This window comes from Pinus tabuliformis, chromosome 8, assembly GCF_031772625.1.
Source record: "Pinus tabuliformis cultivar Carrire ecotype Pingquan chromosome 8, CPIR1, whole genome shotgun sequence".
In the NCBI taxonomy this organism is placed as follows: domain Eukaryota; kingdom Viridiplantae; phylum Streptophyta; class Pinopsida; order Pinales; family Pinaceae; genus Pinus; species Pinus tabuliformis.
The window spans coordinates 2,041,812,214-2,041,836,986 of record NC_142294.1 but is presented as its reverse complement, the minus strand read 5'-3'; the positions used below and the strand labels follow the sequence as shown (position 1 = coordinate 2,041,836,986).

General features: G+C 39.6%; 2 protein-coding genes across 3 annotated transcripts; both read right to left on the bottom strand.

The window, feature by feature from the left end:
* Positions 1-456: 456 nt before the first annotated feature.
* On the bottom strand, positions 457-4,680 carry LOC149244649 (uncharacterized). The gene is made up of 2 exons (XM_089374957.1): positions 960-4,680; positions 457-863 (listed from the first exon to the last, which is right to left on the bottom strand). Exons 1-2 carry the CDS (start codon positions 1,429-1,431, stop codon positions 595-597), a joined length of 741 nt encoding a protein of 246 aa, XP_089231083.1. The 5' UTR covers positions 1,432-4,680; the 3' UTR covers positions 457-594.
* A 2,467-nt stretch (positions 4,681-7,147) lies between these two features.
* On the bottom strand, positions 7,148-24,569 carry LOC149244648 (TMV resistance protein N-like). Of its 2 annotated transcripts, XM_089374955.1 has the most exons (6): positions 23,986-24,569; positions 12,485-13,496; positions 12,159-12,383; positions 11,055-11,333; positions 7,972-8,028; positions 7,148-7,773 (listed from the first exon to the last, which is right to left on the bottom strand). In XM_089374955.1, exons 1-6 carry the CDS (start codon positions 24,360-24,362, stop codon positions 7,285-7,287), a joined length of 2,439 nt encoding a protein of 812 aa, XP_089231081.1. In that variant the 5' UTR covers positions 24,363-24,569; the 3' UTR covers positions 7,148-7,284. The 2 variants fall into 2 exon arrangements, with proteins under 2 accessions (XP_089231081.1, XP_089231082.1); XM_089374956.1 differs by lacking the exons at positions 7,148-7,773; positions 7,972-8,028 and adding an exon at positions 9,345-9,958 and having other exon boundaries at positions 23,986-24,568.
* Between the last annotated feature and the right edge of the window lie 204 nt (positions 24,570-24,773).

Genomic DNA, 24,773 nt, shown 5'->3' with positions numbered 1-24,773 from the left:
TGGATTTGCCGATGGTGCTTGTCGTAGTACACGGAATATCTCTTCCGCAGCTTGGGTTATCTATTCGCCCTCTGACGAGTTAGTTTCTATGCATGGGGTGAGCCTCGCTCAAACGACGAACAACATTGCAGAATACAGTGCAGTGGTTGAATTATTGTCTGAATCTATTTCATTTGGAATTCGACGTTTGATAGTGAGGTTAGATTCTGAACTCGTTGTATTACAGCTTAATAGAGTATATGCCATTAGAAATCCTGTGTTATTAAGGTTGTTTTTGAGAGTGCGCCTCTTGGAACGTGAATTTGATTACATTGAATATCAGCATATTCCAAGGTCTTTAAATACATTAGCAGATGCAATTGCTTCTCGAATGTTGGACAGACATTTACGATAATCATACAAGTAAATTTAAAAACATTTCATCACATATGTTAAACAAGATGAGCCGGTAATAATGATATATATATAGATAGGAGTGTGTCAAAAATATACATCATCTTCGATCATAGGTTGAAAAACACCTCATGATCGGCAAAAATGATAAGTACAAAAAAATCAAAAATGTCATATGTGTCTACAAAAGTGACTAGCCAATCACTGGTGGTGCTCTCTATACAAGACCACTGCCCGCGCTACCCTACACAAGAACCTCCTAAAAGGTCCTGGGACTGCGACCACATAGCGCTGAAGTTGAATGGGAATGTCATCTATGGTGATCTCTGGTATATCCGCCGTCAGACGCTCTAGATCCTGTTCCAGCTCGGCTAAGGTCTCTGCGGCGGCATCCTGTGGGGCTGGTGCTGGTACAGCTGGTACTCTCCTCTCAAAAGCCCGGAGGTTGGCCGGACGCCGTAGACCTACATCTGCATTTTGAAAATTTGTGCTGTCAGTTTTGAGGCGATATATACAAATAAAAAAAAATATATACATAATTTAAAAACTTGTGAAAAATGAAATACCTCCGTCGTCCCACTGTTCTCCCTGTGGAAGAACCATGTCCGGATCATTCCGAAAATCCATTCCGGCATAAGGAAAGTCCTGAATAGCAAAGACCTGGCTCTCTAGCCAGTGAAAGTAACCATCAGGAAATCGAACAACTGCTGCACCCTCATTAGGATGCCGGGCCATTACCGCAACCCATCTCGTCAACTTAGGCTCCCGAGGAGCCCCAACTGGAACTGTAAGATGCTGGGGGACCAGCATTGGAACTCTCTCTAGGGCAAAGCTCACAACTAAAGGCCCATATCCAAAGGTCTTCAGTTGTCCTCTCTTTGCCCTGGTTAGTTGGCCCTTCAAATTAGCCAACACAGCATCACACCAGTTGAAAATGGTGCCTTGGAAGCAATCTATAGCCATCCGCATTTGGGACCCGGTGGCATGGTGCAAAGCGGCCGCGCCGCAAAGTCTGGTAACAGTAAAGGCTATCACCATAAGTTAAGGTCGGGATATGTACTTGATTTCTATCCCCTTCTCTTGGTTTTGATTGTTGCACCACTCTAGCCGGAGACTAGCAAGGGATTGGCCACCCGGCCTAGTCCGGAATAGAGAGAGTTGCTCGCCCTTGTTAGGCAAGCCAGTGAGAAAATATATGTCGGAGGGCTCTATTTCGAGCTGGTGCTCTCCGATGTAGAAACATTGCTCCTGAATGTTCCACCTTTCAACCAGCCACTCAAGGAATGGCACCTGGCCCCTCATGCCAGGTATGGCCCAGTATTTATACAGTCCGCATGCTTTTAATGCATCAATGGAAGGTTGATGACCTATCGCGGCCAAATCAACGTCCTCGTGCTCTCTTTCACGCCAATCAAGCATGGTGTGCTCCCTGCACATCATAAAACATCTGTTAGAATCCATAAAATTTTAAAATTTTGGTTCATTTTGGAGAAATGAGGGTTTCAAAATGCGTTTTGCGGGGTACGCACCCCCGCTTTTAGGGACAGAGCGTCTGGACGCAGCTTCCCTTAAGGCCGGCTGCGTACCCCTGGTATTTTCCCCATTGAGAAAATATCGGGGTACGCAGGTCAGCAGTGCATGACCTGCGTACCCTGAAGGGCGCATCTTGAAACCCCAAGACCCCCAAAAAAAATCAAATAAAAACTTAAAAATGAATTTTAAACGGATGGAAAGCAAGAGAAGGATGTTGTAGAATACCTGATGAGACGGCGTTCGATTCTGACGGTCGGATTCTCCGCAATGACCACAGGAAGTTTTCTTGTCAAAGTCCTTTTCTCAACCTCAACAGTAAAATGGTAAAATGACATGGTAAAAAGTCTTTTTATAGGTTTTTTGGATGAATGAATGCTAAGTTTGTTTATTTTTTACCATGAAAGGACATTTTTCAATGTATTTTTACCCATCTTAAACATGTATGAGTAATGTGTCGTTTTTGTGCAGGACAAAAGGACTTTAGGGTAAAATCATCATTTTTCACGAACCAAAACATCAGAGTCATCTTTTAAGCTCTTTTCTGACTCCTAAAATATGAAAAGATTGCCGAGCATTTCTTTTACACTCGTTAAAACGGAATTAAAAGACGGTCCCCTTATAGCTCTTTTCTGACCGTAAAAACAAGAAAAGATGGCCGGGTTTTTGTCGTTTCAAACTCGATATGGAAATAAAACGACGTGTCCTTGATCGCTTTTTACTTTTCAGGTTAGAGACACTAATCATGAAAGTACTCCTTGGTCGCAAGATCAAGCGGTTCTCCCAGGTATTATTTTATACTTTTTCGGGCTTGGGGGACACAAATTTACGAAAGAGTTCAACCTGGAGTCTTCTTAAGTTTTTTAGACTCTCTAAAATTGAAAAACGCCGAGTTTCTCCTATACTGGGCTTGTTAAAATTTCACAGTAAAGGACCTGTTCAATTACAAACAGGAACGAACCACTCCTTCCTAGGGTTCGAATCAAAACTAGGTTGGACTCATCCGAAGGATGAGCTTATAATCAAGCATATGTTATCCTCCTCAAGCTTGTTAAAAATAAAGAGGTACTTGCCAGAAATGGTGGGGGAAAAAAGAGAAGAATGAGCCTATTTGTTATCCTTTGTCTCAGAAGAAACCTTATTACCACTCTTGAACACGACACTTTTCATTCACCTGGGTTGGGAAATCCTTTACCTCACAGTTGATCAAACCACATTGAAAGTCTTCAGCCGGGTTCCAGGGATTAACTTTGAGTCACTCATCACCAAGCCATCTGTTGTGTCCTTATGTGTTCAAGAGGTCTGCAAGCAAAACTTTCATCTGCAAAATACTTGTCATCCATTTGACCATCCCTGCGTCAGTCCTTACAGCAACATTTCTTCAACTTGAACAATGATTTCGTGTTGTGGGCTTGCCTGCAACGGGTCGCTTTCTATCGACATCAGCACATTATCTAGAGAGATGACTTAGAAATCGTCAGTACCTTGAAGTCTGCATGCATCAATGGCAGGTTTCTCGCCTTTGACGTCAGTTTACATCATTGACTTTCGATCGAAGGATTCCGTGAAATGTTCGACATCAACTCATTCATTCACATCTCATGGATTGTACTGGGTACTTTGAGAACCATTGACATTACTGGTGGTCTCTCACACACTTGTTAACAGTTTACATCATCGACTGGTAATCAAGTGGTTTCTACCATGTTCGACATCAACTCATTTATTCGCATGGCTAGAATCGTACCAATTCGGGAAGTAGAAATGAAGACCCTGGATCTAGTTTCCACCATCCACGCTGCGAGGAGTTTTGTATTCATTATCTATTAGACTAATCATAAACAGATGGCTGCGCCCATACTGTGTCTACAAAAGTCTATGATTATGATGTACTGCAAGATCATTCCTGTATCAGAGTAGTTAGTCTGTTAGTTAAAGTTTTAATCTAAGTATGGGAATGCCTACCTCAGCGATGATATAATCTTATACATGTATTTTGTGTTGAAAATTGCAGGTTCTGACCAGGCCCTCCACGAGATAATCCTTGAAATGATAAAGCGCTTCACCCTTCCTAGATAATACAAAACCCTAATCTACTACAGGCTTCGCACTTTAGGGGGCAATCTGTTACACTAAAAAATGTCACCATGGCTATTTACAGTTAGTATGGCTCTATCAACAGTCATGCTATCCTCTTGGGCAAGTCTTATCCCTCTGCTCTCCATGTCAAACTCCAAAAAAGAGAGAAAGTCTTTGTAAATGTGTTTATCTCTGGGTACGCAGATTCTCTCGGCCTTACCTACGTATACGCACCTAATGTTCACAAAAACTGCGTACTTGTACGTTCTGTATGTAAAGGGGCAGGTGCGTACCCCTGTAAAGGTCAAAAGGCGCAAGTTTCACTCCAAAAAAGTTACTTGTAGTCATTTCTAGAGGCTTCTAGAAGTATGTTTGACGTGTATGAAGCGCCTCCAGATGGTTCATGTACCCCTACCAAAGAAGAACTTATCCCATCAATAAGGGAGCTATCCCACCCAAAGAGGGGATTATCCTATTGATGGTGGACCTGATTAACTTCCTCTTGAGCACTATAAATACAGGCATTGGGCCAGAAGGAGGGGAGGTTGGAAGCTAAACATTTCTAAGGGTAGATGCTGCTGGAATTAGGACTCCCATTTAGAAGCTTGTGAGGAGAGATTGCCATCTTTGCTTGTTCTATTTGGAAGTGGGTGAGCTTTGTCAAAGTAAAGGAGAACTCTTGATGGACCCTGGGAGGAACTTGCACAACACCAAGGCTCAGGTTGTAATTGTTCCTTTTGTTTCCTATTAATGCAAATGAGTCCATTCTTCTCAATAACTTGTTATTTATGAGTTGTTTCATGTACTCCTTGGTCTATGTGTTAAATATGTTTTATTTTATGAGATTATCAAGTGCCATTTAATCGTTTGATTGTTAGTGAATGCAGGTTTCGAAGTGAAGGAGGAGCTCATCCAGATCAGCGAGGCTGGACTGCTACAACAGCGTTGGACTACAGGTAGGATCTAAACACTTGATTTCTCGTATAGTAAATGCATGTTTAGAGAAAGATTGCTCTTGTTTGTCTTGTTTGTCACTAGAGAGTCTTAGGCTCCTAGGGAGGTTGGTTGTGTCCGCACTATCGACTCTTTCCGCCTGACAGGGTATTTTTACTGCTACATCTCAAGCAAGCTATTTATGAGAAGGAAATGTTGGCAATACTACATGCACTTAAAAAATGGTGACCTTACCGAATGGGAAGACTCTTCAAGGATGAGGATGTGGAAGCATTGTCTTGTGCTATTTATATTATCCAAATAGATTGGATAAACGAGGCAAGGGATGAATGGAAGAAGGACAAAGAAGTATGGCCACTTATTCAAAAGTTGCAAAAGATCCCAATTCAAACAATATTGCCAGAAATTGAAGAGGAAGGAAAAAACATATTGGAACCTGGAGCAGTCACAGAAACAAGAACCCGACAGCTACGAAATTGATCAATTTCAGGGTATCTCATCAAGTGGAAGAACTTACCTGCTGAATATTCCACATGGGAGGACAAGAATTTTATACAGAAGCATCAAGAACTACTCAAGCATTGAGGACAACGCTTTTTAAAGGAGACGGGCATGTTAGACCCCTATACTACTAGTGTAACCCCTTACTGTTATTAGTATAACCCACTTATTATATTGATGTACCCATGTAGTGCCCATATTGTTACTATTGTGCCCCATAGAAGCCCACTATTGTTATTATTGTGCCCTTACATTATTATTGTTATGTCGGCTCTGATTATGTTATGACCCCTTAGACTCCTATATATAGAAAGGAGGTCTTTTCATTTGTATCATTCAAGAATTGTTCATTTATGTAATGTAAAGGAGGTTGCCCCCTCGAAGAGGTTGAATTCTAAGGCGTTGATCTATCTTTTCTATCTTTTCTTGAGCTGGTTTCATAACAGTCATCCATAAAGCCACAGTTATGGGTTAATGACACAAAACCCTTCTCTTTATTAGTTCACAAAAAATTGTAATCATGATGGTCCAATGAACATAATCGGGTCCCTCCTTTTTTTAAGCATGAGTGAATGATGGAGATTATCATTTTCTAAGGGAGAAGCATTGATCTGAATATTAGGGGGCTTATAGTCTAAGTTTGGATGTACAAGTCATAGTTATATTTTTATGTAAAGGAAATTTGATAGATACATAATTGATAGAGTCAAACCTTATTAAAGTTGATTTTGTCAACAAGACACCTTATATGAAGGCAATATGAAGAGAGTGAAGGTTGAGAAAGAGAGGTACCAAATTTAGCCTCATTGCATGTAATAGTTCTCCTTAATGGAATCATTCTTCTCTCTCTCTCTCTCTCTCTCTCTCTCCATATATTTTAAATGTATTCAAATCTTGCATTTTTATCAATGTTCTTATGATTAGTTACATGGTAGGTCTATGTGTTTTCTCTTCCTCTTGGCATTCAATCATTCTAAACATTATCCCCCAAGATATGGATCACATAGGCAAACCATGAACCATCTCCAACATTTCAAGGCTCTAACATCATGAAGAGGATGAGGGGACAAATTCAAACTAGAAAAACCCTCGTTGAACCAGTATTGAAGCAAAGATTAGATAAGGAAGGATCAACATAGTTGGGATATAGACTTCACAACTTCCACTGGGCCAAGTTCAAAGAAATCTAGTGGGATAAACACTAGAAAACATTCACCCACTGGGTTGAGAAGGAAGACAAAAACACCCAAATAAAACAGTGGCTTGGTGCAACACAATTTGATGGATTTGGAGGATGGAAGGAAAGGGTTGTAAAGTTTATATTCAATCAGTTCCACAAAGACTCCTTAGGGTTGGAAAGACACATTTCAATTATTGTTGGATTGTTTCACAGAATTGTCAATATACCTACATAGAACCCCTAAAACTAAGAATTCATGTTACTGGATCCAAAATTTGTGTAATATGTGATATGGAATCAAGATTGATTGGAATGATTATAAAAGGAAGAACTTTATGAGGATAAAGAATTTGATCCAATAGAAAATATCACTACCTAATAGGTGAAATGTATTTAGAAAGCAATCTTCTTAGTGGATTTGACTCACTAAGGGGTGATCATTGGCACAGTGGACAAGTTGAGGATCTACTCTATAAGAATGTAAAGATCCATTTGAGGATATTGCTAGATGGATATGTAAAGATCACTTCAGTGTTAGCCTTTTTCCTGCTTTGCGGTATGCTACTCATAAACATTAACTTATTTCCCTGCACAATAGCTATAACAACAAAATTTTTAGTGTAGTATATACAGCTAATTAAATAGCTTTATGCAAATGCAATTATAAACTCCTTCGCAACTTTTGAAACGTCAATGTTCTTATCGACCATCACCAACCATCCCATTTTTACATACCCTGCATCCAATTCCGACGCATTCTTTCGCCGACGGGTTGTCCAATGGGCACCAGAGTCATCGGAGCAATATAAATCGATGTCTCTGTAACCTTCGTAATCTTTAAACAAACTAGACTCGTCAGTCCAGATAAATACATGAAGACTTCTTTCACCTCTGTAACGGAGGGTTGTGTACTCCTGATCTGTGCCATCATAATTACTTGCTTTAAATCTTACACTAAGAGAGGCAGCTCTAGCAAGAGGCAGACGGGGGCTGAGAAAGCACAACAATATGGCACTGTGTGAATGGAAATTCTCTATCTTCATATGCCACCCAGTTGTACGTGTATCAAAGGCAATATCAACCATTTTGATCTTAAACTTCCCCATGATATAACGTAATTCTTGGTCATTGGATATCTGCACAGATTGACATTGTTATTTTTTAAAATTTCAAAATTGAGACACTCTGTTCACTTATTGACTCATGCAGATAAATTGAGCTTAAACTTAGGTTAATTGTAGATTTAGACATCCAAAACGAAACTGAATATACAAAATCTACAATTAACATAAACCAACTATAATATCTCATTTTTTAACAAATTAAACACCCACCGATTTATCGTCTGCTTTTGCACTAAAGATGGCAGCTGACAGATTTTCATGTGATGCCTGCACAAATTTCCCCACTCCAATTAGCATGTAAGCATAATGTGGTGTTTTTAAAATTGAAATAATGATATCATATGTAGTAGCCACATTAGATTAATAGTTATTTATATCTAAAAACCCAAAGAATCAAATAATTGACTTCTTCGTTGTTCATTAAATTACAGAATATTTCTAAAATTTACAATCGAGATAAGTTCAACACAGATGAACCAGAAAACTACAAGGATATGTTGCAGTTATTTAATTAGCATAAAAAGTATATAACTTTTATATAAACTAATATTGGGTATAATAAAATTTACAATCGGGATAAGTTCAACACAGATGAATCAGAAAACTACAAGGATGTGTTGCTGTTATTTAATTAAAAAGTATATAACTTTTACATGAATTAATATTAGGTATAATGACAGATGGATGCCCACTAGAAAAACACAGATATTTACTGTTTCCATGCATTTATATTTATGTCATTTGGCTATTAAAGTTTTGTGCCTCCTTTCATACTTTGTTGTGTCCAGAGTTTTGTTTCAGTATGTTGTAGGTCAAAAAGATGTAACAGGACTTTGAAATCTTTCTGGTGGTTCCATATACTGATATACATGTGCGTCATCTAAATACAGAATGTAATTTTATACATTAAATAAAATTACTCTACACTTTTTCCTGAGGAAAAAAAACAAAAAACTCACCAGAAAATGGGAAATGTCATTCCAAATAAGTCCATTGTTACTTGAAAAAACAAAAAACTCACCAGAAAATGGGAAATGTCATTCCAAATAAGTCCATTGTTACTTGAAATGTGGAGATAATTCAACCATTCCAGCTGACTCAAGCCTTTTATCCTCTTCAGCATCCAACAAGCCTCCGCTTTTATTTCTTCCAATGACGTCAGACCTTCAACAATCAAGGTTTCCAGCGCAACGCATCCATTGATGTTGAGAAATTTAAGATTAAACAGATTTGAAATATTTGTCACTGTCTTCAACCTCAGGCAGCTTTGCAAGCTTAGTCTTACTAATCTGGACGGCAACACATTTATCTCCATTAGCCGAAAATTTTCTGAGAGATCAAGAGTTTCGAGACTGCAATAAAAGCCTTCAGGAATGGATATCTCGGATATGGATGTTTTCTTCAAAGTAAAATCTCTTAAACCACGAAAGCCAACATCCATGGTGTTCCGATTCTCAACAATGAAGTTCTCTACTGGAGAATCCTCTATAACCAAAACTTTGATATTTGGCCCTGAAATTTCCTCTGTTAAGATGTGCTTTAGAGAGTGGCATTCAATCAGAATCAACTCTTCTAAACGCACCAAATCACCAATGTAATGTTGCAACTCTTTTAACTGTGAACTCCCTATTCTTAGATGCTCTAACATGTCCAGTAGTTCCAACTTCATGGGCAATTGCATCAAATTAGTCCGTAGTAAATTTAGGTACCTTAAAGACCTTTGATATGCCATTGCGCTTGGCAAATGTACCAATTGAGCACAGCCTTCCAAGTCTACATACTCAAGTGTGGACATTTCTCCCAAAATATCAGTTGGCATGGATAGATTGTTGCAGTCTCTCAACGCTAGTTATTGGAGGTGCGTTAATTTGGAGAAGGAATTTGGTAGTTCGGTCAGATTAATGCAGCCGGATAAATCTAAATCTCTTAGGCTTTTAAGTTCCGAAAAATCAATAGGCAGTGACTGTAAAAATGTGATATTTTTCAACACTATCCTATTCAGGAATTTCATGCTGGCACCTATCCACTGAAGAAAACGGAACTGGAAACAATAAGGAGCTGCCTCGCCTTCCTCTGCACCACCATCTGAGATATTTTTATGGGAATGTTCAACTGCATCGAAGGCCCTGCGGCTGCTCGAAGTACTTGGAACTGTGTCGCTTACATCAACACTCAACTCGCTCAAATGCCAAGGTGGCTGCAATGCACATAACACAAAATCTGTTTATGAAAAATAAGATTAGGGCGTTTATAACTTTCAGGTATTAGTAAAAAAAATTCGATGGCAGAGAAAATCTGTGTCCGAATTGCCGATTACACGACAAAAAGCTACAAAAATAAAACGGTTCGGGGCTATATTTACAATGTTGTTTGCTGTGTTAACATATTCTATTCGATTGTGGGTTCTGATGATCTGCAATGATTGAATATGTTAGTGTGCTGAATTTAACTGGATTATAGATTTTGGGAATATTTGAGACTGAGAAGTTAAAAAAAAAAAGAAAACAGAGTAAGACCGATAAAAACAGAGTAAGACATAAAATAAAATTCAAAACAGGGCATACATAAATCAAACTGGGATATATTTTCTACCCATTTTCAGAGAGAATTTATTTAGAAAAACCAGAGATGTTGCTCCTTTCAAAATCCCCTGTTTCAGCTTTGTTTTCTAGCACAGTAAAAAGCCCTGTTTCAGCTCTGCTTTCTCACAAAGTAAAATGCCCTGTTTCAGCTCTGTTTTCTCACGGGCAAAACACCCCCGTTCAACTCTGATCACACACCCAAAAAGACAGCATGAACCTCTCACTTTACACACACAGTAAATAGAAAATACAAAAGAAAATAAAATTCACAGGGCTGCGTACATGCCCAGCCATACATGGAGAAGTACGTCAGTCAATATTCATTTAATCATGCGTCCTTTCAGCCTTAAAGGGAAATCTGTGACAGGATTTCTTGTAGATAAGTAGTATCTGTGATAGGATTTCTTGTTCATAAGGAAAGTGAATGGGTTAGTTGGGATTATTTCCAATAAATCTAACAAACAGTTGTTTGAACTAGCTGTTGTCCATTGGATTCTTACATATTCCCCAAATCTGTAATCAGGATAAGGATATCTGAGTGATTGCAGATTTGAGAAATATGATAGGTAAGAGTAAATAAGTTAACTTGTTCCTGTTTATGTTTATCAAATTTCGTGAATGTTCTTAAATCTGCAATCCAAATAAAAATAACAAATAACTTCGTATATATGACCTTGATCATAACTTACGGAATAACCTAAATATAATTACCTCATCAAATCTACGGAAAAACCGCTCTACGTCACCTTGACCCTGTAGTTCCAAAACTCTTAATCTTCGCAGTGAAATAGTATCAGGAAAATTGATGGAACCGAAATTGCGCAGGCGAAGCCACACCAAGTCTCCATCCATATCCCACGAACCAAAAGCTATCGGAACTTCAAGAACAAGAAGATTTACAGCTACACCCTTAGTGCAACGGGTCCCATGGGGCTGCTCTTCACCTTTTAGAATCCGAATGCCTCGTATCCTAACGGAATTTGCTCCACTCTGACAAACACATTTAAAGAAGTTAAATCATTGTATTGTTATGGGGATTAATAAAAGAAGTTAGGAATTTTCATCAATATGGAATTTCGATGATCGACTTTTACTTAGAATTAGGTAAATATCTTAATACACTGTGATGAGATGTTTAAACTTTTCTCACTGAAGCATCTAATTTTGTAGCAAAGTTTAATGTATTGAATTAAAGATACAGAATGTTAAGTTTTCATCAGTTTTGAAATTTTGATTGAATTTTGACAATAGTAGTAGCTTTTGAGTTGGGTAAAATTTCTAATTAAATTGTTCAATCATGCATAATAACTCTGTATAACTCTGTTTATTAGAGCTCTTCAGACTTGAGCATTTACTACTGGAGCAAAGTTTTCTATAATGAACTGAAATTAAACATGCAAGATGTCAAGTTCTTGGCAATTTCAAATTTTGATAATATGGGTAGGTTCTGCATTGGGCAAAATCTCTAATAACGTTGTTACTCATACACAAAACTTACATGATAATATATCTATATTCATGTTTAATTTTTTTACTAAATTGATAAAAATTGATAACCCAATTAAGAAACTCTTTATCACAAAACTAACTTATAATATAAATTCAATTCAAGTTGTAGTTTATATTATAGTAATTTGAAATGCATAAATAAATTCCCTTATATAAATTTGAAATGTATTGAGATTATACAGAATTGGATCTCAATCATCTTAAATTCCATTATATATTACCTTATTCAATATTTACGACCCTGCTACTAAATACATAACCCTATTTTAAAAAATTTAGCATTTTATAAAGACTACACAAACATACCTGCCAATTCAACATTGCTTGGATATCATTTGAGCTGCTGAGCCGTAATGGCTTAGGTGCTGGCAACACAAAAATCTCCTCTCGAGCGATCTGTTTTGCCATTTTCTTAATATGATCGCGCATTGTAACTTTTATTGTCGTTGTGGTTGTTCCATATTTACACATTGAACCACTGGGAGGCAGTAGGCAGCCAGGACCAACTGTAATACATTTCATGTCATGTCCCTGAATTGAACGCAACCAAAACAAACCATCACAATGATATAGAATTCCACCGGATGAAACTTTTTGCAGGAAAAGTTATTAAATGCAGAAATAATTCTTACAGGGTTTTTTATGCGGCATTCAATTTCATCTTTATCATAAGATGGGAAATCATCACACTGATATTCGACAAGGCATTTTTGACGGAGACTTTCCAGGCAGTCCATGGCGTCGTTGTAACCTAATCCCTCTAATACACGAAATACTAAATCTTTGTCCTCTCCCGCCAAGAAGCTTCCAATATCCAGAAACATCTCCTTCTCTTGGTTACTCAGAGTCTCATAACTCACTTTTAATCTCTCTATTAGATCGTCTGGCAGGCTTCTTGAGAACTTTTCCAACTGGAGCTCCCAATACCTTCTGTCAGGCCTGTCTCGACGAAGCTGTGCACCCAAAACTTGCAAACATAAAGGCAGCCCATCGCAAATTCTCAAACATTCCTCAACCAAATCTTCAAATCCTTGGTATGGTTCGGATTGAAGGAACGCATGCCTGCAAAAAAGTTCTCGGGCATGCTTTAACTGCAATGCCTTTACATCATACAATACAATTTTTGGAGAACATCGTCTTAGTAAATCTTGATCACGAGATGTGATCAAAATTAAACTACCAGATCCCACAACATCTGTGACAAGTAGGCTATTTATTTGCTCAAAATGATCCACGTCATCGAAAACAACCAGAACTGCTAGGCCACCTAGACGATCTCTGAGAATACCCTTTCCTTGGCTTGTATTATCAATATGCAAATCATAACCCAGCAAGTCACGAAGTAGCTTATGCTGCAAAGACGGTAAACTCTTTTCTCTAACCTCAGACAAATAACAAGACCTAGTAAAATCAGAACGTTTCAAGTTGTACAAAAATTTAGCCAGAGCTGACTTCCCTACTCCGCCTACACCTGCAATGCCCACAATAATTGTGCCATTTAACTGGCTTTGATTCATTATTTTACTCTGGAAATCCTCCACGGTTTGCTCCAGTCCAACGGGGTATGTAGCCACCTCTAATGGTTCCAACTTTACCTCTTTTAATACAGCTTTCACAATCCTCTCAAGAAATTCCCCATGATCACTGAAATAACAAACAAATGGATCCATGTAATCATATGGTTAGCATTAATCCATGATTTCTGGAGCACCAACAAATGGATGCAAGCTCATAAAGTTAGCAGTACCGCCGGATAAAGGATCTAAAGACCTGTTTTAAGGAATTCACATTTCGCAGGGGACAAAATTTAGTGGCTGATGCTCTTTCAAAACGGGGACACCGGCATCAGATGGGTGAAATTCACTACAAAATTTTCTTTCTGGGTTCTCTTCAAAGCACGGGCATGATACAAACTGTTGATTTTACATTAGTATATGCTTGATGGACTTTAGTGCTTTTATTAGCTGTAGACTGAGATTTTTATTTTTAGCTTTTTTTTTTTTTTTAATAAAAACCATGTGCCACATTTACAAAAGAAAATTTGTCTCATCTATTTCATGTAATAGGTCACAGAACTATTTTGGATGATGTTTATAAAATGCAGAATTTTTATGGTTTACGGTCCATGTTTTGACTATTAACCCGAACAGATTTATGTAAACAGTTCTATAGAAAACTTGTTAGTTTTTCTTTCCTCAAAAAAAGTTAACAGTAATGAAAATATGAACTAGCCTTGATAAATTTAAATTTAAGAATACTAATAAAGTATGTTTCATACTCATGCATTGCACCGAGCACTAAAATATATATTCAATCTTTGATGCTCAGATCTGAAATCTTAAATACTACATGTTATGCTAGGCTTGGTCACAACTCATATGCAGTAAATGAATGAAAGGAAAATCAAACCATCCCAAAATGAGGTGTATCAAACCATTTCAACATAAAATCCAGTTGGTCCAAAATTTTGTAGGTTTGTTTTTGAAAAATGTTATGAAATTACATTCGTCGGATGTTCATTCAAGCTTTTTCTGTTAACTTCTTTCCGCTGGAACATTCCAAAACTTAATAAAAGATAAAAAATGAGATTGTTCTTTCTCAACTTCATCAAATCTTAAAAAAAATACCTCTACTCACGTAATTACTCATAAACTTACCAAACAAAATTAAAAACTCGCATATCCTTTCCTCATAAACTTGCCAGAAAAAATTAAAAATCTCATTTTCTGTGCTGGAAAATCTAGAAATTAAGTTCGTTCAAGGGCCTGAAGCGTAGCCCTGTATCAGTGATTCCAGGGTCATTGTTCGCTTAATTCAATAGGCTCCCTTAGGCTCCAACAATAAGTCATCTAAAGTTATATTTTTGCTTACCACACACTATTCGGATAAAATGTTTTGGTTTATTTAGTTATAGTTTTTACAAACACTCACAATAAGATTGAATTTTTTTTTTTAATAAACTAGTTTTTGTTTTTTAAGATAAAAATGTAATTTTTATTAATAGATAAAAATATCATCTTATTTTTTGATGGCCCAGCCCTGGTGACGTGGACACAGTCACGTGACTCACTTCAGTCCCACCTGGTCACTTGTGCGCGGACAAATATCTTGTGGACTTTAACTGGCCCCCAATCCGAGGCTCTTGGGTATAGTCACCGGCTCGTCCAGTCAGGATGACTTCCCGCCTATGTCAAACCCTAAAGGGTTATCCTTAGCTCATTTTCACTCTGTCATTCTGCTGTTGCGCTCTCCGCGTTGCTGTGGCGATGCTCACTGTGCGATAGCCCAACGAACCCTTTGCTCCGTCACTGGTTACAGTTCTGTTTGAAATGCGAATCCTTCACCTTCGCTGCTATCTTCAATGGCTTTGTTCGGAAGTCTGTGGTAAGTGGTTTATATTTTCATGGATTCTGTGTAGAAGTCTTTTTGGTTTTCAACTTCTGAGCCTTAGTTCTGTACAGGTGTTTGCGACCACGAAACTGCCGCTCTTCCGAACTCTATCTGCCCTCGAGGTAAGCTCTCGTGCTATGTTTTACCCTTCTCTGTCACCTATTGTCGACACTTACAGGTTTTTGTGCATTCTCAGCTTGTGGCACTGGGTTCTGTCTCAGCAATCTCCGTCGACCCGTGGGTAAGTTCGTAGTTCCTTTCCACTCGCACCTTGCTGCTCTTTCGTTCTCTTAGATTGATATTTGTTCTGGTTGGTAAACGGACTAACTCAAATTGTTTTTCTGTGCAGGTTGACTAGGAGACCTGCTCACGAGGGTTTCAAGTTTGCAGTCTTCGATTTCTTCCAACCCTGGTACCCTTTGTAACCGGGTAGGGTTTACTCCTGCTCCAGCATTTCTATAGTTTGCTCAATATGGTGTTAGCTGTAGTTTTATGTTGCTTAAGTTATATAGGGTTAGCCGTGCCCTTTGCCGGCGTTTACAGTCTCTGGGTTGTGTCCCTTTGCGTCATTATACGGTCTCAATGCAACAAGGTTTTGGAACTGGTATTGTTACGGCGGTGCCGGGTTTAATACATGGTTCTGTGTTATTTGCCGAACTTTCTGTATGTAAAGACTTATGAAATGCTCTATTAATAGAAACAGTATAGTTTGAACTGTTACCTCTTCTTTAATAGCTGTTATATTTGATTTGTGAATGGCCGTGTTGCTCCTTGTATTTGGCTTGCGGGTTCTGTGCTGTTACGACTGCAACCTGGGCTTGCTTTGATGCCTGTGTCGTTCTTTATTCTTGTAATACTCTGCACGCATATACTGTTAAGTATGTCCGCCTTACGCTGCCTTGCCTGCGTGTTAGTTCTGGTAATATAGATTATGGTTTTGACTCGATGCCTGTAACGCTCTTGAATTCCTAGTTACAGTATAAAAATTTCGTTCTATCTCAATTCATTTCTAAAAACAACAAATACTCAGTAATGCTTAGATGTACAATATGGGAAAGATAATTAACAGTAGATTATCTCAGAAAAGAATTCAATGTTTCTGTTACAGAGGGTTTGGAATATCGTCTTGCTGTTTCTTCTTATTTCGTTATGAGGTGAACCAAAAAGTTCCTGTTACATCCGTCCTTTTCATTTTTAAACTACATGGAATATAACTGTCTATAAACTAAATTCTGTAACTGTCATTTGCTTCTTTAAACAAAAAGTTAACTAAACAGTTTTTGGTTTCCTAAGTTAACAACCAGTAACTTAACTTGTTCTGAAAATAAAAAAAAAGAAATGAACAATAATTAACAAAAGACAACAACCAGTTTTTTCTTTGATGACCTGTCCAACCACTCTTGGAGTCGTGTCCTGTTTCACCGTGAGTCAGTCATCGATCTTCTGTCTCCTCGGAGCTGGATGCTCCTGCATCAGGCTCCCGGGGTGGCAAAAAGTCATGGCTCCGTTCCATGAGGTCGTCAACAGAATAGCCCGCTTTAGTTATCTGCGCTGCGTTGAGCCAAGAACTGTCCTCTATTGGACGGTTCCGCCACTTGACCAAATATCGCAGATACTCTTTCCTGCGTGTGCGTCTAGCTACCTGTGTATCCAGAATTCCTTCGATCTCAAGGGGTGGTGCCTTTGGTAATTGTCTTGTCCAAGAATCTTCCTCATAGCTGTCTTTCTGTGGCACTGTAGTTGCTGTATCATTCTCTGAGTTGGCGACATAGGGAAACAGATCTGCCACGTTAAAAATGGGAGAAATTCCAATCTCAGGTGGCAACTGTATTTCGTAAGCGTTCGCAGAAAATTTGCGGATGATTTTGCAGGGGCCGATCTTCTTGAATTTTAGCTTGTTGTACTCCCGCTTCGGAAACCTCTCCTTACGTAAATACGCAAGGACTTCATCCCCAACGTTAAACTGAACTTCCCGACGCTTTGTGTCAGCTCGCTGCTTGTACTTCTGACTGCTGTCCTGCAATTTCAGCTTGACTTGTTCGTGTAAATTGCTCATTGCTTGAGCGAATTCTTCCCCATCAGCGCTCCGTTTCTCGAGTTTCCCCAAATCCCGTAATTCATGCACTCCTCGCGGATGCATGCCGTACAAAATCTGGAACGGACTGTAACCGGTGCTGCGGTTAGGTGAATCGTTGTACGCGAACTCTGCTTGAGCAAGTACACGGTCCCATGTCCGGGAATTTCCTCCTGTCAAACTGCGAAGTAAGTTCCCTAGGCTTCTGTTTACGACTTCCGTCTGACCATCAGTCTGCGGATGATAAGCAGAGCTGAACTGCAATTGAGTATTTAACTTTTTCCACAGAGTTCTCCAAAAGTGACCAGTAAACTTTACATCCCGATCAGAGATGATGGATTTCGGGAGTCCATGTAACCGAACGATTTCAGTAAAGAATAGGTGTGCTATATAGGTAGCGTCGCTGGTTTTCCTGCAAGGTACAAAATGTGCCATTTTTGAAAATCGGTCAACTACAACCATGACTGAATCGAAGCCCCGCTGTGTCTTTGGTAAACCCAAAACGAAGTCCATGCTCACTGAATCCCATGGTCGACTCGGAATCGGCAATGGCGAGTAAAGACCAGTGTTTTGACTATGACCCTTTGCTAGCTGACAAACTCTGCATCTACTCACGTACCTCTGCACATCTCGCTGCAGTTTCGGCCAAAAATAGAAGTGCTGTACTTGAGCAATCGTCTTGTCGATACCAAAGTGTCCAGCCAGTCCTCCACTGTGCTTCTCCTGTATTATATTTTCCCGCATAGAACAGTTGGGTATACACAGTTGTCCTCCTTTAAACAGCAGTCCTTCTTGTAGATTATAGTCTAGCCACATGCTATCATTCCTTAACAAAGGGTTTTGGCAGGCTTCATATGCCTCCCCAAATTCGGTATCAGTTTGATACAACTCCTTCAAATGCTCAAAACCCAAGACTTGCATTGTGCTCTCCTGTAAAAGCAATGTTCTTCTACTCAGTGCATCTGCCACCTTATTCGCTTGGCCACTAATGTGCTTTAATACGAATGTAAAATTCTGCAGATACTCCACCCAAGCTGCATGTTTGTGGTTCAATTTATGCTGTTGCATAATATACTGCAAGGCAGAATTATCTGTAAACAGAACAAACTCATCTCCCAGTAGATAATGCCGCCAATGCTTCAACGCTTGTATGATTGCATAAAATTCTTTGTCGTAGGTTGAGTACTTCTGCCTGCTCTCATTTAGCTTTTCACTGAAGAAAGCGACCGGTCTGTCCTCCTGACTAAGGACTGCTCCAATGGCTGTCCCACTGGCATCACAACGAACTTGAAAAAGTTTGTTGAAATCTGGCAGTCTCAATATAGGTCTTTCAGTAATCTTTTTCTTCAAAGTTTGAAAACTACTTTCTGCCGCTTCAGTCCAGTGAAAAGGCTGATTTGCCTTCTTGATCGTGTCCAACATAGGTGCGCAAATCTCGCTGAAATTTCTGATAAATTTCCTGTAAAAACTGGCTAGTCCATGGAAACTCCGGACTTCAAATAAACTCTTTGGTGACGGCCAGCTAACTATAGCTGCCACCTTTTCCGGATCCATTTTTAGTTCATTTTCTGCAATAACAAACCCCAAATACACTAATTCTCGCTGAAAAAAGGTACACTTTTTCAGATTAATCAGCAGCTTGTTTTGCTGCAGCTTCCTCAACACACTCTGCAAATGCCTGAAATGCTCCTCTTTAGTCCTGCTAAAAATCAAAATATCATCCAGGTAAACTATCACGAATTTCCCATTAAACTCCTTCAATACCTCATTCATCAAACGCATGAATGTGCTGGGAGCGTTACTCAATCCAAATGGCATCACCAGCCACTCATATAAGCCTTCGTTTGTCTTGAAAGCTGTCTTCCACTCGTCGCCTTCTCGTATTCGAATCTGGTGATATCCACTCTTCAGGTCAATTTTTGAGAAATAGGCTGCCCCACTCAAACAATCCATCATATCGTCCATCCTTGGTAAGGGAAACCTGTACCTGACAGTAATTTTGTTTATGGCTCTGGAGTCTGTGCACATTCGCCATTCTCCTCCCTTCTTTGGAGCCAAAACAGTCGGTACTGCACAAGGGCTCATACTCTCTCGAATCAACCCTTTATCAAGTAGTTCCTGAACTTGCTTCCTAATTTCCTCATGATCCTTGGGACTCATACGGTAAGCAGCCTTATTTGGTAAGCTTGCACCTGGTATAAAGTCAATACAATGACTAATACCCCTCCTTGGTGGTAACTCATTGGGAAGATCATCCACCACAATGTCCCCAAATTCTTGCAGTAACTGCTGAACTTCCTCAGGCAAATCTGATAGCTGTGTGTGTAATACTACTGCCTTTGGTCTCCTTATGACAGCAAAATTGATTTCGCTGTCCTCAATCTGTTTCACGAACTCCTTTCCTCCCAACAGCAATGCCTTCACTCCACTGGCTTCTGCTGTATTTTCCTCCTTGATGGGTACAAGCGTGTGCTTGATCCCATCTTTAACAAACTTATAGCAATTCTTTTTCCCGTCATGAACTGCACTTCTATCGAACTGCCAAGGTCGTCCCAACAGTAGGTGACAGACATCCATTGGCATGACATCACAAAGGATCTTATCCTTGTACTTACCAATCTGAAATTCTACCTCACATTGTTCGTCGACTAACAGCTGATGTCCTTTCTGCAGCCATGACACTTTGTAGGGTGTAGGGTGCTTTAATTTCTTCAATCCCAACTTTTCTACCATCTCCACCGCCACAAGATTGTCCGTACTCCCACTATCAATAATCAATTTGCAGCACTTGCCCCGCGACTTGCAGACAGTGCGGAACAAAGCTTTACGTTGATCTGGTTCTGCAATCTCCTTTGCTGGTTTCAACAGCACTTTGTTCAACACCAAAGCTTCACCTGTCTCTGGTGCATTTTCTGCTTCCTGAGGTGTTGTCTCAGCATCCTCTGTCTGAACAACATAAGTTCCTCTTCCGCCTGCTGGTTCAGCTTCAGGACATTCATAAGACTTGTGCCCCCATTTGTGGCAGCGATAGCACTGGACAGCTCCCCTGCCCCGACCATTTCCTCGCCCTCGCTGAGGTGGTCGTCCTCCTCTCGTGCTATTGTCTTTTTCTGTCGCTCCAGCAGATTTAGAGCTGTTGCTTTCTTCACTTGGACCTGTACCTCGGCCTCTTCCAAACACTTTACCCTTTCCCCTGCCAGTTCCACCTCCTCTCCTGGCATTCTGCTTCCGGTTAATCTTTTCTTCTGCCTTCAGTGCAAACTGATAGGCTTCTTCCATTGTCCGGGGTGAAAGGATACCAATTTCATCTAAGATTTCCCCCCTTAAGCCATTCACAAATCTGGCTGTTTTCTCCGGGGTGTCCTCCACATATCCTGCTCGCAAATTTAACTTGTAGAACTCTTCTGTAAATTCTTTCACAGTCATTCCCCTCTGCTTCAAGTTCTGTACCTGCCTGTACAGCATAATCTGATAATCCTGTGGTAAGAATTTCTCTTTCAGTTTGGCCTCCATTCTAGACCATTTCTTTATAGGCTGTTTGTTAAGCCTCCTCCGTTCCGCCTGAACGCTGTCCCACCACAAGGACGCATGCCCCTTCAACTTGGTGGCGGCGAACTTCACCTGCTTATCCTCGCTGGTTTCCTCAAATTCGAAATATTTGTTGACTTCACTTAGCCAATCCAACAACACGTCTGCGGACAGACTTCCGTCATAAGTTGACAGCTCATGTTTTGGCTTATGACTTGACAGCAAAACCGACTTCAACAGTCTGAATTCTGGTGTCACCCCCTCTAATTCTTCCTCTGGTTCAACTTCTTCTTCATCACTGTCATCTGCTGGGTTTCTTCTTCCCCCAGCTTCCACCACTGCCAATCTTTCACGCAAAACTCGAATCTCCTCTCGAAGTCCATCATCTACTACCCTCCGGACTACTCTTCCCCTTCCTCTTCCTCTTCCTCTTCCTCTTCCTCTTCCTTCACCTTCACCTTCTACCTGTTCCATTGGTTCTAACTCAAGAAACTAGCTCTGATACCACTTATGATGGCCCAGCCCTGGTGACGTGGACACAGTCACGTGACTCACTTCAGTCCCACCTGGTCACTTGTGCGCGGACAAATATCTTGTGGACTTTACCTGGCCCCCAATCCGAGGCGCATTAAAACATTTATCTGCCGGTTCTTGGGTATAGTCACCGGCTCGTCCAGTCAGGATGACTTCCCGCCTATGTTAAACCCTAAAGGGTTATCCTTAGCTCATTTTCACTCTGTCATTCTGCTGTTGCGCTCTCCGCGTTGCTGTGGCGATGCTCACTGTGCGATAGCCCAACGAACCCTTTGCTCCGTCACTGGTTACAGTTCTGTTTGAAATGCGAATCCTTCACCTTCGCTGCTATCTTCAATGGTTTTGTTCGGAAGTCTGTGGTAAGTGGTTTATATTTTCATGGATTCTGTGTAGAAGTCTTTTTGGTTTTCAACTTCTGAACCTTAATTCTGTACAGGTGTTTGCGACCACGAAACTGCCGCTCTTCCGAACTCTATCTGCCCTCGAGGTAAGCTCTCGTGCTATGTTTTACTCTTCTCTGTCACCTATTGTCGACACTTACAGGTTTTTGTGCATTCTCAGCTTGTGGCACTAGGTTCTGTCTCAGCAATCTCTGTCAACCCGTGGGTAAGTTCGTAGTTCCTTTCCACTCGCACCTTGCTGCTCTTTCGTTCTCTTAGATTGATATTTGTTCTGGTTGGTAAGCGGACTAACTCAAATTGTTTTTCTGTGCAGGTTGACTAGGAGACCTGCTCATGAGGGTTCCAAGTTTGTAGTCTTCGATTTCTTCCAACCCTGGTACCCTTTGTAACCGGGTAGGGTTTACTCCTGCTCCAGCATTTCTATAGTTTGCTCAATATGGTGTTAGCTGTAGTTTTCTGTTGCTTAAGTTATATAGGGTTAGCCGTGCCCTTTGCCGGCGTTTACAGTCTCTGGGTTTTGTCCCTTTGCGTCATTATACGGTCTCAATGCAACAAGGTTTTGGAACTTGTATTGTTACGGCGGTGCCGGGTTTAATACATGGTTCTGTGTTATTTGTCGAACTTTCTGTATGTAAAGACTTATGAAATGCTCTATTAATAGAAACAGTATGGTTTGAACTGTTACCTCTTCTTTAATAGCTGTTATATTTGATTTGTGAATGGCCGTGTTGCTCCTTGTATTTGGCTTGCGGGTTCTGTGCTGTTACGACTGCAACCTGGGCTTGCTTTGATGCCTGTGTCGTTCTTTATTCTTGTAATACTCTGCACGCATATACTGTTAAGTATGTCCGCCTTACGCTACCTTGCCTGCGTGTTAGTTTTGGTACTGTAGATTATGGTTTTGACTCGATGCCTGTAACGCTCTTACATCTCTAGTTACAGCATATAAATTTCGTTCTATCTCAATTCATTTCTAAAAGCAACAATACTCAGTAATACTTAGATGTACAATATGGGAAAGATAATTAACAGTAGTTTATCTCAGAAAAGAATTCAATGTTTCTGTTACAGAGGGTTTTGCATATCATCTTGCTTTTTCTTCTTATTTCGTTATGAGAGGAACCAAAAGTTCCTGTTACATCCGTCCTTTTCATTTTTAAACTACATGGAATATAACTGTCTATAAACTAAATTCTGTAACTGTCATTTGCTTCTTTAAACAAAACGTTAACTAAACAGTTTTTGGTTTCCTAAGTTAACAACCAGTAACTTAACTTGTTCTGAAAATAAAAAAAAAGAAATGAACAATAATTAACAAAAGACAACAACCAGTTTCTTTCTTTGATGACCTGTCCAACCACTCTTGGAGTCATGTCCTGTTTCACCATGAGTCAGTCATCGATCTTCTGTGTCTCCTTGGAGCTGGATGCTCCTGCATCATTTTTTTATAAAGATGCACTCAAAAAAACCCTGTAGGGCCATCATCCCAGAAAATATGATTAATACTAACCATATGATTATACTGCATCGAAATGAAGACCAGGGTTTCGAAAATAAGATGATATTTTTGAATTAACAGAATTTCGGTTTAACTTTTGTTACATACGATGACACTTCAGCGAAAACTTGAAATTCTCCGTTTCGATCCGACGAATTCCAGGCTTTCATGAAAAGAAGGAAGATAAATTTTTTAGGAAAGATGCCATTATTGTGAAATTTTGTTTTGGGTAGGTTAAATGGAGTTGAGTTAATTGGGTAATAAACAGTTTTTAATTGTCAGAAATTTGAAGCATTAATGGAATATATTTCAAATAACTTTGTGAAGAATTTATAACTCAATGATCCTAACAAATATCTATTTCATTCGGAAGAAATTTTATAGAAAAATATAAGGTTACTCCAAAAATATATAACAAATAATTTATGGACTAAAGAAAATCAAATTTTATTATAATTTATGCATAGCAGAACCAGTTCATATAGATTTTGTCTAATCCCAAATGAGATTCTTAAAAATTTGAAAATTTCATCACAGTTCTGGAAAGATGACACTTGATTTTTCTATATCAGCAAAATTCTAGCAAATTTTTCAAGTATTTGGCCTCTCCAAGCAAATCCATCGGTTAAAAAGGATTATTTGTTTCACAATACATTTGTTCGCAGACTATAAAATCAATGGACTTGTAAAAAAATAAAGGGGTTTTACCTTTCATTCGATTTAAATAGCAGACCAGAAATGTGAGAGGCTTGGTTAAGGGCTGCCTTCCACCTCTGGATGCATTCCACTGTGACTCTGTCTTTGTGTTGGTGTTCTTCAAAGGCTTTAGCATAACGGCCGCTCTCAACGTAACGAAGGTCTTTAGGCTCAACGTCACAGAACACAGGAATTATCTTCATGTTACGCTTGTGATATGATCTCAAAATCCAACGCAGCTCTTCCAAACACCAATGCGATTCAGCATAACACTCAGTAAAAAGGGCAATATGAACTGACGCACTTTGAATGGCTGGCTCCGAGGATCGCAGGGGACAGAATATCTCCCGTATGAAGTTCCTTGTCATCCAGAAACACGCGCAGCCCATGACAATTTGTGAGGCGATGGTAGATGAAGCTGGCAAGAGTCTTCTTGATATCGGGACCCCTGTGGTTTATGAAAACGTGGTATGTCCCTGACACCGGCTCTGTGGCAGCTTGCTCCATTGGTATTTTTCTGATACACTAGATGAAGGGAATGCTTAGAGTACCTGATAAAGAAGATTGAAAGGTAGCTGATGCTAAAAGAGTCGATGAGTGGATGAAATAAATAGTGGATATATATATATATATATTTTTTTTTTTTCATTTCAGGTACAGAGCATAGCTCATTGACCTTAACTCAATTATTCCGGAATAGGATAAAGAGAAATAAGATGAAAAAATCAATTACTATGCACAATTCTCAAGATTACATGGCAGAAAAGGAATACCATGCTATGGTGAGGTATCTCTTTTGG